The sequence below is a fragment of the Triticum urartu genome, chromosome 4, assembly GCF_003073215.2.
Source record: "Triticum urartu cultivar G1812 chromosome 4, Tu2.1, whole genome shotgun sequence".
NCBI lineage: Eukaryota > Viridiplantae > Streptophyta > Magnoliopsida > Poales > Poaceae > Triticum > Triticum urartu.
Genome location: NC_053025.1, coordinates 594,410,386 through 594,423,246, shown reverse-complemented (window position 1 = coordinate 594,423,246; position 12,861 = coordinate 594,410,386). Strand labels below are relative to the sequence as shown.

The 12,861-nt window shown below is 44.7% G+C and overlaps 2 protein-coding genes across 2 annotated transcripts; one reads left to right on the top strand and one right to left on the bottom strand.

Moving 5' to 3' along the window:
- Positions 1–653: 653 nt before the first annotated feature.
- On the top strand, positions 654–4,552 carry LOC125552991 (probable glycerol-3-phosphate acyltransferase 3). The gene is made up of 2 exons (XM_048716710.1): positions 654–1,480; positions 3,438–4,552. The coding sequence occupies exons 1-2, from the start codon at positions 692–694 to the stop codon at positions 4,320–4,322; spliced, it is 1,674 nt and encodes a 557-aa protein (XP_048572667.1). The 5' UTR covers positions 654–691; the 3' UTR covers positions 4,323–4,552.
- A 1,348-nt stretch (positions 4,553–5,900) lies between these two features.
- LOC125552990 lies at positions 5,901–12,212 on the bottom strand. The gene is made up of 10 exons (XM_048716709.1): positions 11,940–12,212; positions 10,190–11,079; positions 9,744–9,873; positions 9,201–9,649; positions 9,011–9,091; positions 8,812–8,910; positions 7,359–7,517; positions 7,185–7,271; positions 7,009–7,080; positions 5,901–6,500 (listed from the first exon to the last, which is right to left on the bottom strand). The coding sequence occupies exons 2-10, from the start codon at positions 10,973–10,975 to the stop codon at positions 6,207–6,209; spliced, it is 2,157 nt and encodes a 718-aa protein (XP_048572666.1). The 5' UTR covers positions 10,976–11,079; positions 11,940–12,212; the 3' UTR covers positions 5,901–6,206.
- Positions 12,213–12,861: the final 649 nt, after the last annotated feature.

Sequence of the window (12,861 nt, the reverse complement as noted above, 5' to 3'; positions counted from 1 at the left end):
GAGACTAAAAAAAATCCTAGGACTTATGAACCAAACAGGGCCGAAGAAGGAGGTTGCGGTCTGTTGGGTGGAGATTAGACAGTGGAGGAAAAAGTGACTGGTGTAAGAAAATAAGAAATGGATGACCAAGAAATAGTCGGCCCCATTTTATTACCAGGCTTTAAGAAAGTCAACAGCGTGTACAAAAGCAATCGAAGATTAAAATCCAATGATACATGACACAACAACAAACTTGTACTCCTTGGCCTCATTTGAAGGCTTTTCATAGGATAAACATAGGAATGAAGATTCGAGAGGAAAGTTTTCTATAGATGCATTTGGTTTGTAGGAAATGAGTACATGAATTTCTTAGGATTTCTATTCATTTCTTATGTTTTTAAGAAAACTACACCATCCACCCCAAACTCATATTTTGCATAAGTTTCTTAGGATAACAAGTGTCACCCTATCATATGTCTATATGGACCTTAGGTACTTCTAATTTCGATGTTTTTGCTTCCTTCAAACCGAATGAGCCTCTGGTGACAAGATTAAACACCAACGCGTATTTATTAACCCCGCTAGTGCACTAGCTACACGCCAGCACACGTATACGTACCTTTCTCCTATCTATATAAACACATGGAGCGTCTTCTGCTTTTCGCTACACCTGCCTCAACATTTGTGGTAGCACTCGCCGCCGGCCGCCGCCATGTCCAAAGCATTCACCAAGTCCCTCCTCTTGTACAACAAGATCCTCATCCGGCGGCTCAAGTCTCTCATCACCCGTGCGCCACCCGCGCCGGCGTCGGCCACCGAGAGGCTGCCACCCTCACACAAGCACGAGTCGTCGACGGCGCCGCTGGACGCGCTCCCGGCGCCAGGGACGACGGACGATGACAACGATAATGGTGGCCGTGCTGGCGGCGGCACCATCGTGTGCGAGGTGGAAGGCGGCCTGCTGATGTCCTCCTCCACCTTCCCCTACTTCATGCTCGTGGCCCTCGAGGCCGGCGGGCTTCTCCGCGGCCTCCTCCTGCTCCTGCTCTACCCTCTCCTCCGCCTCCTCACGGACGAGCTCGCCATGAAGGCCATGGTGATGGTGACCTTCGCGGGGCTCCGGAAGGACGCGTTTGGCCGGCTGGGCATGGCCGTCATGCCCAAGCTGTTCCTGCAGGACGTGAGCGCCGAGGTGTTCCACGCGGCCACGTCTGCTCCAGTGACGGCAGGGGGCGCGCGGCGGCGAAGGCGCTGCGTCTGCGTGAGCAGCATGCCGAGGGCGATGGTGGAGCCGTTCTTGAAGGAGTACCTCGCCGTCGACGCCGTCGTCGCGCCGGAGCTGAGGGAGCTCGGAGGGTACTACCTGGGTCTCGTGGAGGATGAAGGCGAGGTGGCGAGGAGGATGGACGTGGAGGAGGTCATTGGGGCCAAGGGCGGCGCCGTCGTCGGCATTGGTGGACAGGGGTGCTCGTTTCAGCACATCTTCCAAAAGTACTGCAAGGTTAGCCACCAATGGTTTTTTTTACTACTCCATGCATGCTGTATTAATGTTCTTGAAAATAAGCGAGAGGGCGCTGATATGCATGCTATTAATGTTCTTGAAAATAAGCGAGATAAGTTTAAAGAAAAAAATTAAGGGATGAGCGTGTTTGTTCAAGATATTGATGGAAAAAAGATACCAAAAAGAAAGAAACTGTTACTGAAATGCAAGCGTATTCTACTTTTTTTGGTGAGAACAAGCGTATCTACTTAGACAAGATAGCCTGGGTTAGTTTAGGCATATTATTAATTTTGCTAATTTTTGATTGCCTGGAATTTTTATGTCTTAGTCACCCAAAATTCTAGTAGTACTACTACTACATCACTAAGCCTTGCTAAAAATGGAGTCTCCAAAGTGTGCAATTCTAGCAAAATGTTCTTGCGGTTTTCCACTATAATTTGTATAGTACTCCTTTTGTTTGTTTTTACTTCGCATATAAGTTTGACCAAATATATATACGAAATTATCAACATCTACAATACTAGAAATATACAATATGAAAGTTTGATGCATCTAGTGATATCGATTTTATATTATGAATGTTGATATCTTTTTCCTATAATTTTAGTCAAGCTTTACTACGTTTGACTTAAGACAGATCTTTTATCCGGACTAAAAGAAAACGGAGGGAGTACCTGGTGTGGTGGGAATAAATGGAGATGGTTGGGCGTTATATGGTTCTATTGCTTAGAGAAGTGACTGAGATTCCTTTTTAAAACAAAGCATGTAGCTTAAGAATATGCAACCCCTTCACACCGCTGCATGTTACTCTTGATGTTACGTACTATTATTAGCAAGCAATATGTTTCTCTGCCAGGTTCAATTTGTCAAATCTGTATGTATATATAGCTCCTGCATGGACGCCGGCACATATATACTAGATTTTTCCTGATTGAGATGTGCATCCTCCTAGCCAATTCGAGTGGTTGAGCTGGCTGGCGCGGTGCGTACGTGTCCGGTGTCGGCCGTGAACTGCATTGCATGGATCATACGTCAACTCAACTCGTTCGACTGAATGCACATGCACATGCACGCCTCGATCAGTGATTGCAAGCCACCATGCGTGCATGCACCTACTGTGTTTGCACAGTATCCTACTACCTTTTTTTACTCCTAGTTAGCTAGGCTTGGATATATATATATATGGAAAGAGCCGTGCATGATCGTGCCAAAATAAGTTGTCCAACACGTCAGCTTTCAAGAGAAAAGTAGTCCTATGTTACTATCTTGAGCAGTGCTCGATAGGTAGAGATACTGTCCAGTCCAACACCTTCCCGAAAATGAGGGAGATGGTTCTAGACTTCTATTTACACCAACACCTAGCCCTTTTCATTCAATTCATGATGTGCATCTTATTTTAGTAATTTACGCGAAGATATGATCAAACATACATACAGTGTAAAAGAAGAAAATATTCGGCTTTTCTAGCTAGGGACAGTGTAAATTATTAGATGTTCCCATTATTATCTTCGTGTGCTAGTTTAATTTTGATCATACTTTTCCAAAATGTTTGCAAGTTTTAACACCACGCACACCTATGAATTTGTTGAGAAAATGCATGCACCAACAGAACACATACATAAACCTAAAAATTCAGATGCTCCTATTCACTCTTGCATGCATGTATATTTCCTTCATCGATAAATTAATCATCATCGATGTTGCTATCCCCAGCAGTACTCGAAAGCTAGAGCTACTGCTTCAACGCCATTCTGAAAAAGACAGCTAGTAGAAGTACTAGTTTGCAACTACTTTTAAGTTAACATCCTGGCCGTTAACTCGAGCATATCTTCAATATTTCCTATCGACTATCGTGTAGTACGTATACATGTAGCGTAGCATAATCGTTCTTTGACTTTTGTTGGTGAGCTGTCGCTAACAATTTATTGCGTTGCCCTGCGTGCGTGCATGCATGCAGGAGGTGTACGTGCCAACGGAGTCGACGCGGCGGCGGCGCGAGGCGCTGCACCCGCGGCGGTACCCGAAGCCCCTGGTTTTCCACGACGGCCGCACCGCTTTCCGGCCGACGCCCGCCGCCACGCTCGCCATGTTCATGTGGCTCCCGCTCGGTGCGCCGCTCGCCGTGCTCCGCACCGCCGTCTTCCTCCTGCTCCCTTTCTCCCTCTCGGTGCCGCTCCTCGCCAGCCTCGGCATGCACAACCGCATGATCGCGTCCTCGTCGCCCTCTGCCGGGGACAAGAGCAAGAGCAACCTCTTCGCGTGCAACCACCGGTCGCTGCTGGACCCGCTGTGCGTGTCCGCGGCTGCCGGCCGGCGCGACCTCTCCGCAGCCACCTACAGCATCAGCCGCCTGTCGGAGATGCTCGCGCCGATCCCCACGTTCCGCCTCACCCGCGACCGCGCCGCCGACCGCGCGGCCATGCAGGCACAGCTCGCCCGCCGCGGGCTGGTGGTGTGCCCGGAGGGGACGACGTGCAGGGAGCCGTTCCTGCTGCGGTTCAGCCCGCTGTTCGCGGAGCTTGCCGCCGGCGGCGTGGACGTGGTGCCCGTGGCGCTGCACCTGGCGGTGGACATGTTCCACGGCACGACGGCGCGGGGCAGGAAGATGCTGGACCCTCTGTACCTGCTGATGAACCCCGTGCCGTCCTACCTCGTGCAGTTCCTCGACCCCGTCGAGTGCGGCGGCCAGGAGGCGCGCGCGGTGGCGAACGAGGTGCAGCGCCGGGTTGCGGAGGCGCTCGGGTACGAGCGCACCGGGCTGACAAGGAGGGACAAGTACCTCATCCTCGCCGGCAACGAAGGGGTCGTCGGCGCCGCCCAGGACGGCGGCACGAAGAATTAGCTGCAGCTGATGCCAGCGCAGTCTATTATTGACGACTAGTGGTGCAATCCAGTACTATACAAAAGCTAGCTTGTTGTCGCTGCTGATGGTGTACAGCGCATCTGCGTCTCTTGTGTTCGTCAGGGATTATGTGTGCTGTCCGGGGTGCTTTGTGAAATACGGAGTATCACGCTAATACAGTGTGCGATTTATTTATTTGTGCAATCATAATATACAGAGGTTTTGCTTGATTTGTTGTTTTGGATTGAATAGTGAGTTTTAGTTTACGGTTTTGCTAAGTCTCAGTCGACTAAGATTCGTTATGCCTTAGTCGATGATATATTCCTTTGATCTTACATGAACATTCGTACAATTTTTTTCAGTCTTTTTACTTCTTAAATACTATGTGGCTTGACTGAGACCTAGCCGATGGATCTGGCCCATCTCGTGATTAGCCAGACAATCAGCAACCCTACCCTGTTCTTGAAATTTGCATGCATCTTTGAAAGAGAAAACAAAGGGTGTGGCTAGGTCTCAGCCAAGTGATATACAGTATATAAGAGGAAAAAAAGAAAAAGTTTGTACGAATCTCCATGCAAGATCAAAGGAATATTGTATCGATTGAGACATAACGAAGTCTTAGCAAAGCTGGAAAACAAAATATCGAATCTTATCGTGTAAAACCCCGCATCACTCAGCTCAAAATTGCACTCCCTCCGTCCTCAAATAGATGACGTATAAATTAAGTCAAAATATCAATGTTTTCTAAATTCTACCAAGCATATATACAAAAATATGAACATAAACACCAAATCAATATCAATATATCCCACATTTGATATATTTCATAATATGTTTATTCAATATTGTAGTTGTTGATATTTTTCTTCACCTCCCTCCCATAATATAAGACAGATTTTTCTAAAAAAATAATGATAATAAAAATAATATAAGACCATTTTTCAAGTTATGGCTAGCTTGCAAAATGGTCTTATATTGTGGGACAGACCGACAAAGGGCGTATATATTTGGTCAAACTTAGAAGGCATTACCTTTCTAGCCAAGTTTATACATCATCTATTTGGGGTCAGAGAGAGTAGTCCATATAAAGGGCAACAATTATGATTTCTACTAATTTTTGTGTTTGTACACAAAGCTACTGAGGCGGGACCTAGACTGATTGGATTTGTCCTGGAAAAGGTAACAGAGATTTGTAACTTAAACATGATGCTAAAGCTCACCAGATGATGATGGAAAGTGTTTTAAGGTTTGTGTCATTATCAAGCTTAATCATCACGCAAAGCAGGGACATGTCACTGCCACTGTGGCTAAGCAGAGGCACGTCACTGTCGCCAGTGGTGCCTGGTAGCTTCTTTTTTGATTTGCTACGCCATTTGGTTGGGAGCTTAATGGTACTGGTGAGTGATGGCTACGTACAACTGGACATTTCAGCAGCTAGCTTTCACCATCATGTATGCTATCAAGTGTTGAGTCAGATCAGAAGACCATGAGAACTACAGCAAAGTCAAGATAAACATTTCCACTGTTCATTCCAGTACTGATACCTCAGCAAAATAAATGCAAGTCCATCCCGAGAAGAATAGACAAGTTTCCAGATATAATGACATATATTTCTTGCACTTAGCGTAACATTTTTGGGCCTCATTGTAAGGCAAGTAACAATACATCCACCAGCATTGCCATACACATACATGCTCTCGTTTTTCGTCGGAATTTCGATTCTCGAAATTTGAAATCTTACCAAGTCGAGTCAGGATGTTCGATGGTGTCTCAGCGTATGCGTACCATGCCAGCCTTTAGCATCTGGGGATGAACTAAGTTGGCCATTTGTCTTGCGCGGATGCACTCAAAATGGTTTATTTATCTTTTCCCTGCCCAGGGGAGTTACCATTGCTTCTTGCCCTTCCTCTTTTTCCTGTTACTACTGCTGCCGCCGCCGCCACCACTACTCTTTGCATGGGTTCCGCTGCCTGGAGAAGGGGGGTCGCCTTGTGCCTCAAACATGCCAGACTGCATAGCGTTCTGCAGCCACTCAAAGAACTCCTCATCGACTCCTGCATCCATGTTCGGGATTCCACCCCTTGGCCCTGACGTGCTCCCTTTGCCACTACCTTCCTTTGCCAAGCTGGCATTCACGTGGAAGGTCGGCTTGTGGGTGTTCGGTGGGCATCTCATTCCCTGGAGAAGAAAACAGAAATTTGTGTATCAGTTCATAAATTACTTTGCTTCTCTTTTTGCTTAATAGGCGGAGTGTGAAAATAATGACCCTGACTGGAAGTGTGTCACTCCACTCGACGCCTCAGATTTCAGAAACCATGCAAAATTCCTCTAGCTGTAGCTATGATTTAGTACGTTTACTGCTTTCCTATGCACCATGTATTTTTTTTATCTTAATAGTAAACTGAGAACTGGAGACAATGCCCACAGAGATTCTGGCTAAACTTCAAACTAACAGTGGCAAGTGATCCCCTTACTGAACTTACTGCACTAGTACAAAGTTTCTTGGTCACAGTTCTCATGAACGAAACACAGGATTTCAGTGATTCAAACAGATAAGCATCTAACCATAGTACCATACCATATAGTAGCCATCCTTACAACACATAGATATGTACTGACCAAAGATCAAACTTATGAGCAATCAAATGTAATAAAGAAGATATTCATAAAACATATAAATTTTCACCTGACAGCTGAACCACTCGGTGACATCAAAAATGCTACTTTCAGCACAAACAAATGCACGAGGCAGATCGGGCTGCATAAATTGTAAATATCACAAGACATCAGTCACAAGACATTTGTGGTGGCTAAAAGTTTTTGCAGTTGGTCATATCATGAGTTGGAATAATCTGATATTACCTTGTGCAGCATCCCAAATAGGACCGGTTGAAATGACTGCTCAACCCATCCATCACCATCTTTAGCCTGATGAAACTCTTTACAATCCTGTGATGAAGAAAAGTAACTTATACAGAACATTTACTAGTAGCACAGAATCAAAAGCAACCACAGCCATATACCAAAAGAAAATACCTGACACCATCTGCCCTGCAACTTAGGTCTTCCTGTATAAATCCACAGATGGAAATCGCCACATTTCTTGCAGGCTATTCTTCTCGATAGAGCAGAAGGTCCTTCATCAACACCTTCAGAGGGGCTAAACCCTTGTTGGAATGTACCATGTCCTCCTTTCTAGTAAATAAAATAAAACAGCAAAGAAATTATGGCTATCAGATGAGTAGTCATATTTGATACTTTCTAAACAACAACAACAACAACAAAGCCTTTAGTCCCAAACAAGTTGGGGTAGGCTAGAGGTGAAACCCATAAGATCTCGCAACCAGCTCATGGCTCTGGCACATTGATACTTTTTAAAGAGGATAAATTAAAGCAAACTGCAAGACTACGAAGCTGTATTAATATGTAGATACTACATCTACTATTCTTGTGTCTTCTGTTTTTATCTCAGACCACCTTGGCAGAATGGATTGTTAAACCAACAAACATTTCCCAAACACTAGTCTCATAAACAACCGATGGCAGTTGCAAGAATAAATTTTACAATTGCGACACAAAACGATACATAATATTAGGAACGTCACACTATTCAGACTGACAAAAAAATTTACTGCAACGAATACATATGAACCTATTGCATGTAACATGATTCCATACCCCAAAAATCGAACTGCCTAATGTCTGAAGTCACTTTCACATCAAAACCATGACACCAAACCATCATGGAAACTGCATGTTTGCATCAGAGCAATCAAGGACACCGTCTACAGCTGGGTCAAAAACCAATGAGCAATTGTTGCCACTGAAACCATCCAGCACCCTTCTGGTAAATAATGCTTTTCCAAACATTAAATCAGGGCTTATGGACAGCAAAATATAATGTTTTTCCAACACATGCCATGCACACAAGAACATTGAACTTAACTAAACTGAACAGTAAAATCCATACCAATTCCCTGGCCAGATCAACTTCCACTAGGAACTTAACTAAACTGAACAGTAAAATCCATACCACTGGTCAAATCAACTTCAACTAACTATGACTATTACTGGGCCAGCCTTTCGAAATTGTCCTCAATTAACTGAGACCAAATGAAAAAAAAAATGCATTGCGATTTTGCAAATCCAGCAAAGCACAAATCAGCCAGATCCAAAATCCACTCGTAAGTGGTAAAGTGATTGCTGGCAGTTTAAATTTCTTTTTCTCAGGTTAACCTGAAAAACATGAACTATCATGAAATTGAATAGTCCAAATGCAAACCCTTCTCATGCACTTCAAAAACACGTCAATACACCATAATTAATTGAAACATCACAGTAGGGTGATTCTCTCGTCCAGCTAAACTGAGTACCTTTCCCTCACACAGGAGCCAACTAGCATGGAACTACTTTTAAGGAAAGAAGATATAAGAGAAAACAAGCAAAGCATAAATATTAAACATCATTTGTAAGGAATAGCTAGGAAAACCTTTTGAGAAGCACCCTGGAACCGCCTGAAGTAGTTCAGTAGCTCCTCCCTCCTTAACTCATCATCATATGTCTTTCGTTTCACTGAATCAAGAAGAACCTGTGTGTACAGTTGTGGACTCATGAATACATACATGATCTTATAAAAAGATATATTTTAATTGAATATGTAATTATTTCAACAATGAATGGATGTGAACCTCATATGCGTTTTGAAGCTTTTTAAATGCATCAGCAGCTTTATCATTGCCCATATTCTTATCAGGATGGACTAACATAGCCTGCAAAATCAGTAATCACAATTAACAAAGATATAACCAAACCTTGCAGCATATGAACATTCATATATGGCACTCATACAGCTGACATTAGTTTTATCTTTAGCATCACCTTTTTCTTGTATTCTCTCTTGAGTACTGATACATCTATGATTTCATACGGGCGAAATCCAAATGCTGAATAGTGGTCGGCGCAATTCAATAAACGTGCCACTTCATCTTCAGAGGTTAACTCCTCAGCTCCACTTGTTGACGGATCACCAGGGCCACGATTAGAAGGTTGAGTATATCCAGAATGTGAGCTGCTGTCTTTTGATGATTGCTGAAATTCCCCAAAGAAATTGCTTGATCTGTCTGAATTTTGATCAGAGTTCCTTGAAGAACCATTTTCATTGTCTACATTTTTCTTCAGGAACTGGACTAGAACGTCAGTTGAAAAGAAAGACAAATTCAGGCTCAAAAGTAATCCAAGCCATCCAATGTAGCTTCTTGCACAATACATTGAATATAGGCAGGTGACAAGCAGAGCAAATCGTTCATGCTTCAACAAAAAGGAAGCACCTGCATTTTAAGCAATGTTAGTGAATTTTATACACTATGAAATGTTTAGTAAGAGTGGTCTCAAAGGAATAGTAGACAAGTTGTAGAATATGACCTCCAACAATTACTACAGTGCTTGTTGTCCAAAAGCTTCCATACAGCCATAAAATCACCACTGCAAGCACCGCGACAATCAGGACAGCAAAACCAATACCAATAAAAGCAACCACAGAAGCAGCAATCACCTGGTCACAAAGAGAGAATAGCAAATATTAAAATACTGCCAGGACATTAAGCACATCTACTTTGATTTGACAATTCAAAGTTTCAAGCAAGAGAGAATAATAAACCCTTAGAAAGGCATCATCAACTGCAGAAGACTATACATGTTACATGGACTAAACAGGCTAGTGATCAGAAATTTTACTGAAACTACGCTTGCACTCATGAGAGGAAAGTGCAGAAAATAAATGTTGACCAAGTCCAAACCACTGTTAGCACAGTAAACATTAAATTGTCAGCAAGGCAACTAGAAAAGAAGAAAAAGATAGTTGGTCATACCATGAACATGAGCATTTTCTTTATCCCAATCATTGCAAAAATTGACAACATGCTGCACCAAAGTACTGCAATAAGGGAATTTGTCCCCAGACGAAGCAGAGAATCGAAGCCCCTTATGTTGCAGTCTAACCAAACAGTCAACAAGAGCAACATCAGCTTTCCAGCACTAAACATCCAGGCCCGAGCAATAGGATAAACATACTCCATTTTGCTGAGGGCATAGGCACGCCCTTTTTCTGCCATTGCCATGAAAGCTGTGATAGCTGGCCTATTTTTCTCAACTAATACTTTGCTTTCTTCCATCACATACATCATCGAGGTTCTAAAAAAGGATGCAGCCATGGAAGTAACATGCCTGGTCTTCTCTTTGACTCGCTCTGTCAAAATACGCAATGGAGTTTGTTCTACTGATGAGTTTTTACCAAAGCCACGCCGTGAGGATTTCTTGCCATCTCTTCTTGGTCTGGTACTGCTGAAAGGTGGCCCAAGTTCTTCTGAATTTTGCATATCAGTACTGATATCTTCTGGTTGTTGTTTATGTGAAGTTATGTCATCAGATTTACCAAAGGAGGTGCCATTGCTTTTGTTATTCTTCTTGTTGCTTTTTGTTTTCTGGCCAGTGTTCCCTCCAGAACCATTTGATTTACCTTGAAGATGTGAACTTGGATCTTCACCATGCACTGGATCTCTTTCTGGTGTATTTAGTATATCACCATTAGTTGTATTTTGCCGATTAGGTGAAGCAAGATTCGGACCACTTTTACTTTGACTTCCTTTTCGCGCCATGATTTCACTCAAGATGTGGTGGATTCTCAGTTTAGGCAATGCATCACAGTAGTTCACACGGAAGGAGTAGCATGTCTTTCCGTTTTCCCTTGGTCAAACCCTACCTGCGGATACAGAACAGCATATCATAAATATTGATTCCAAAGTAAGAAATATTTCAAAGACATTGAACCCTTCATGTCCACGACACGCAGACAAACAACCAGAGAAGTGTCAGATTTTGCTACTCGCTCCGAACCATATTAATTGTCGCTGAATTAATATGGAACCATATTATCAGCGACAATTAATATGGATCGGAGGGAGTAGCTAAATTGCTAGGCCAAATGGCCAATGTCATAGAGTTTGAGCACATCACTTCCCCAAGAGCAAGTCCAGACTCTTAGGGGCTGTTTGGATCGGTGCCCTTGCCTGCCTAGCCAATATATCGGTGTTGACCGGTGCTTCGTATCCTGTTTGGATGGAATCCAAATTTTTGGCAAGCCAGCCCCACTTGAGCCTTTCCACTCTGTTTTTGCGCCAAAGCGCTGGCGAAACGGTGGCGGACAAATCGCTCGCCGATATTTTGGCGCGCCAACGACGCCCATGATTTGGCGGGACGTGCCTGGGCAGGAACCAAGCAGCCCCTTAACTAATTCGAAATTGGCAAACTCACTAGGCTATGGCACAAAATTCCTCCAAAACTAGACAACAAAAACAACATCTCTAAACATAACAACAAATCGATTGATCCGAGAAAAAATAATTTTATAGCTCATAAAGTAATAAGATTTCTCTCATAGTGACTATCGAATTCCCCCAAATAAGTTCACAGGTCACCACATAAGTTCACGGGTCATTAAAAAGGCAGCATCTCATCCCTCCCACCACGCCATTGATCAACCTCCGCCACAAGACCTAGGGTTTATTAGGGGACTGCACAAATCACGCGAAGGAGCATACAAGGAAAGCAAGGAACCCTCACCTGGCGGCGTCAGAGCTCCGCGGGAGAGGCGGCGCGCGTCGGGGACGGGCAGGCCGCGGGGCGCCGGGGCTCCACGGGGAGGGGCGGCGTCGAAGGGGGCCGGGGGGCGCGGGGCCTCCGTGCGAACAGCAGCGTCGGGTGGCGTTGGAAGGCGCCGGAGTTCCGCGGGGAGGGCGGCGTCGGGGTCCGCTGGGCGGCGCCGGAGAGCGGAGGAGGGGGAGCGAGCGAGCGGGGAACAGCACGGAGAGGGGACCAGCGCGAGAGGGAGAGGGGTGGGGGGTGGAGGGTAGACAGGGGGTAATTTGGTCTTTTGGCGTGCCCCGAAGAGGATCTGGTGAATCCGGCTCCACGTGGAACATGATTTAACCGTTGATGGTCTTTCTCTCCGACTCAGATCAGATCGGACGCCCAGGCAATACGGTGGCGCTCTTTGTATGTTCTTGTTTGTGCACGTGTCTTGTGTTTTTCTCACACAAGTGGGCCCAGGGGCTATCTTAGCTAGACCTGCACATGGGCAGCCCGACCCGGTGGCCCATACCCAAAAGCCCGACATCTGGGCCAGGCTTGGGCTCAGTTTTTTTAGCCCAAAGCCCGACCTGAAAGACCAAATGAGGCTTAAATACTTATTTTAGTTGAAAAATAGCAAAAACAATATATTAAATGCCCAAAAATAACAAATTTAAATGAAATTTTGTATTGTTCAGGTGTTTCGGGTTGGGCCGGGCCTAGGAGGTTTTTCACTTTGGGCTTGGCCAGACCCTGGGTATGATCAGGTTAAATCTTAGCCATGGAATTGGACAAAGTTGCTTTAAGATATGTGAGATCTTTTGGGAAGTGGAAGTGAGAAGAATCCTTCAAATCCTGTTGCCGAATGGGTAGATCGGCGATCTCGTAGCATGGCAATATGCTAAAACAAATAGCC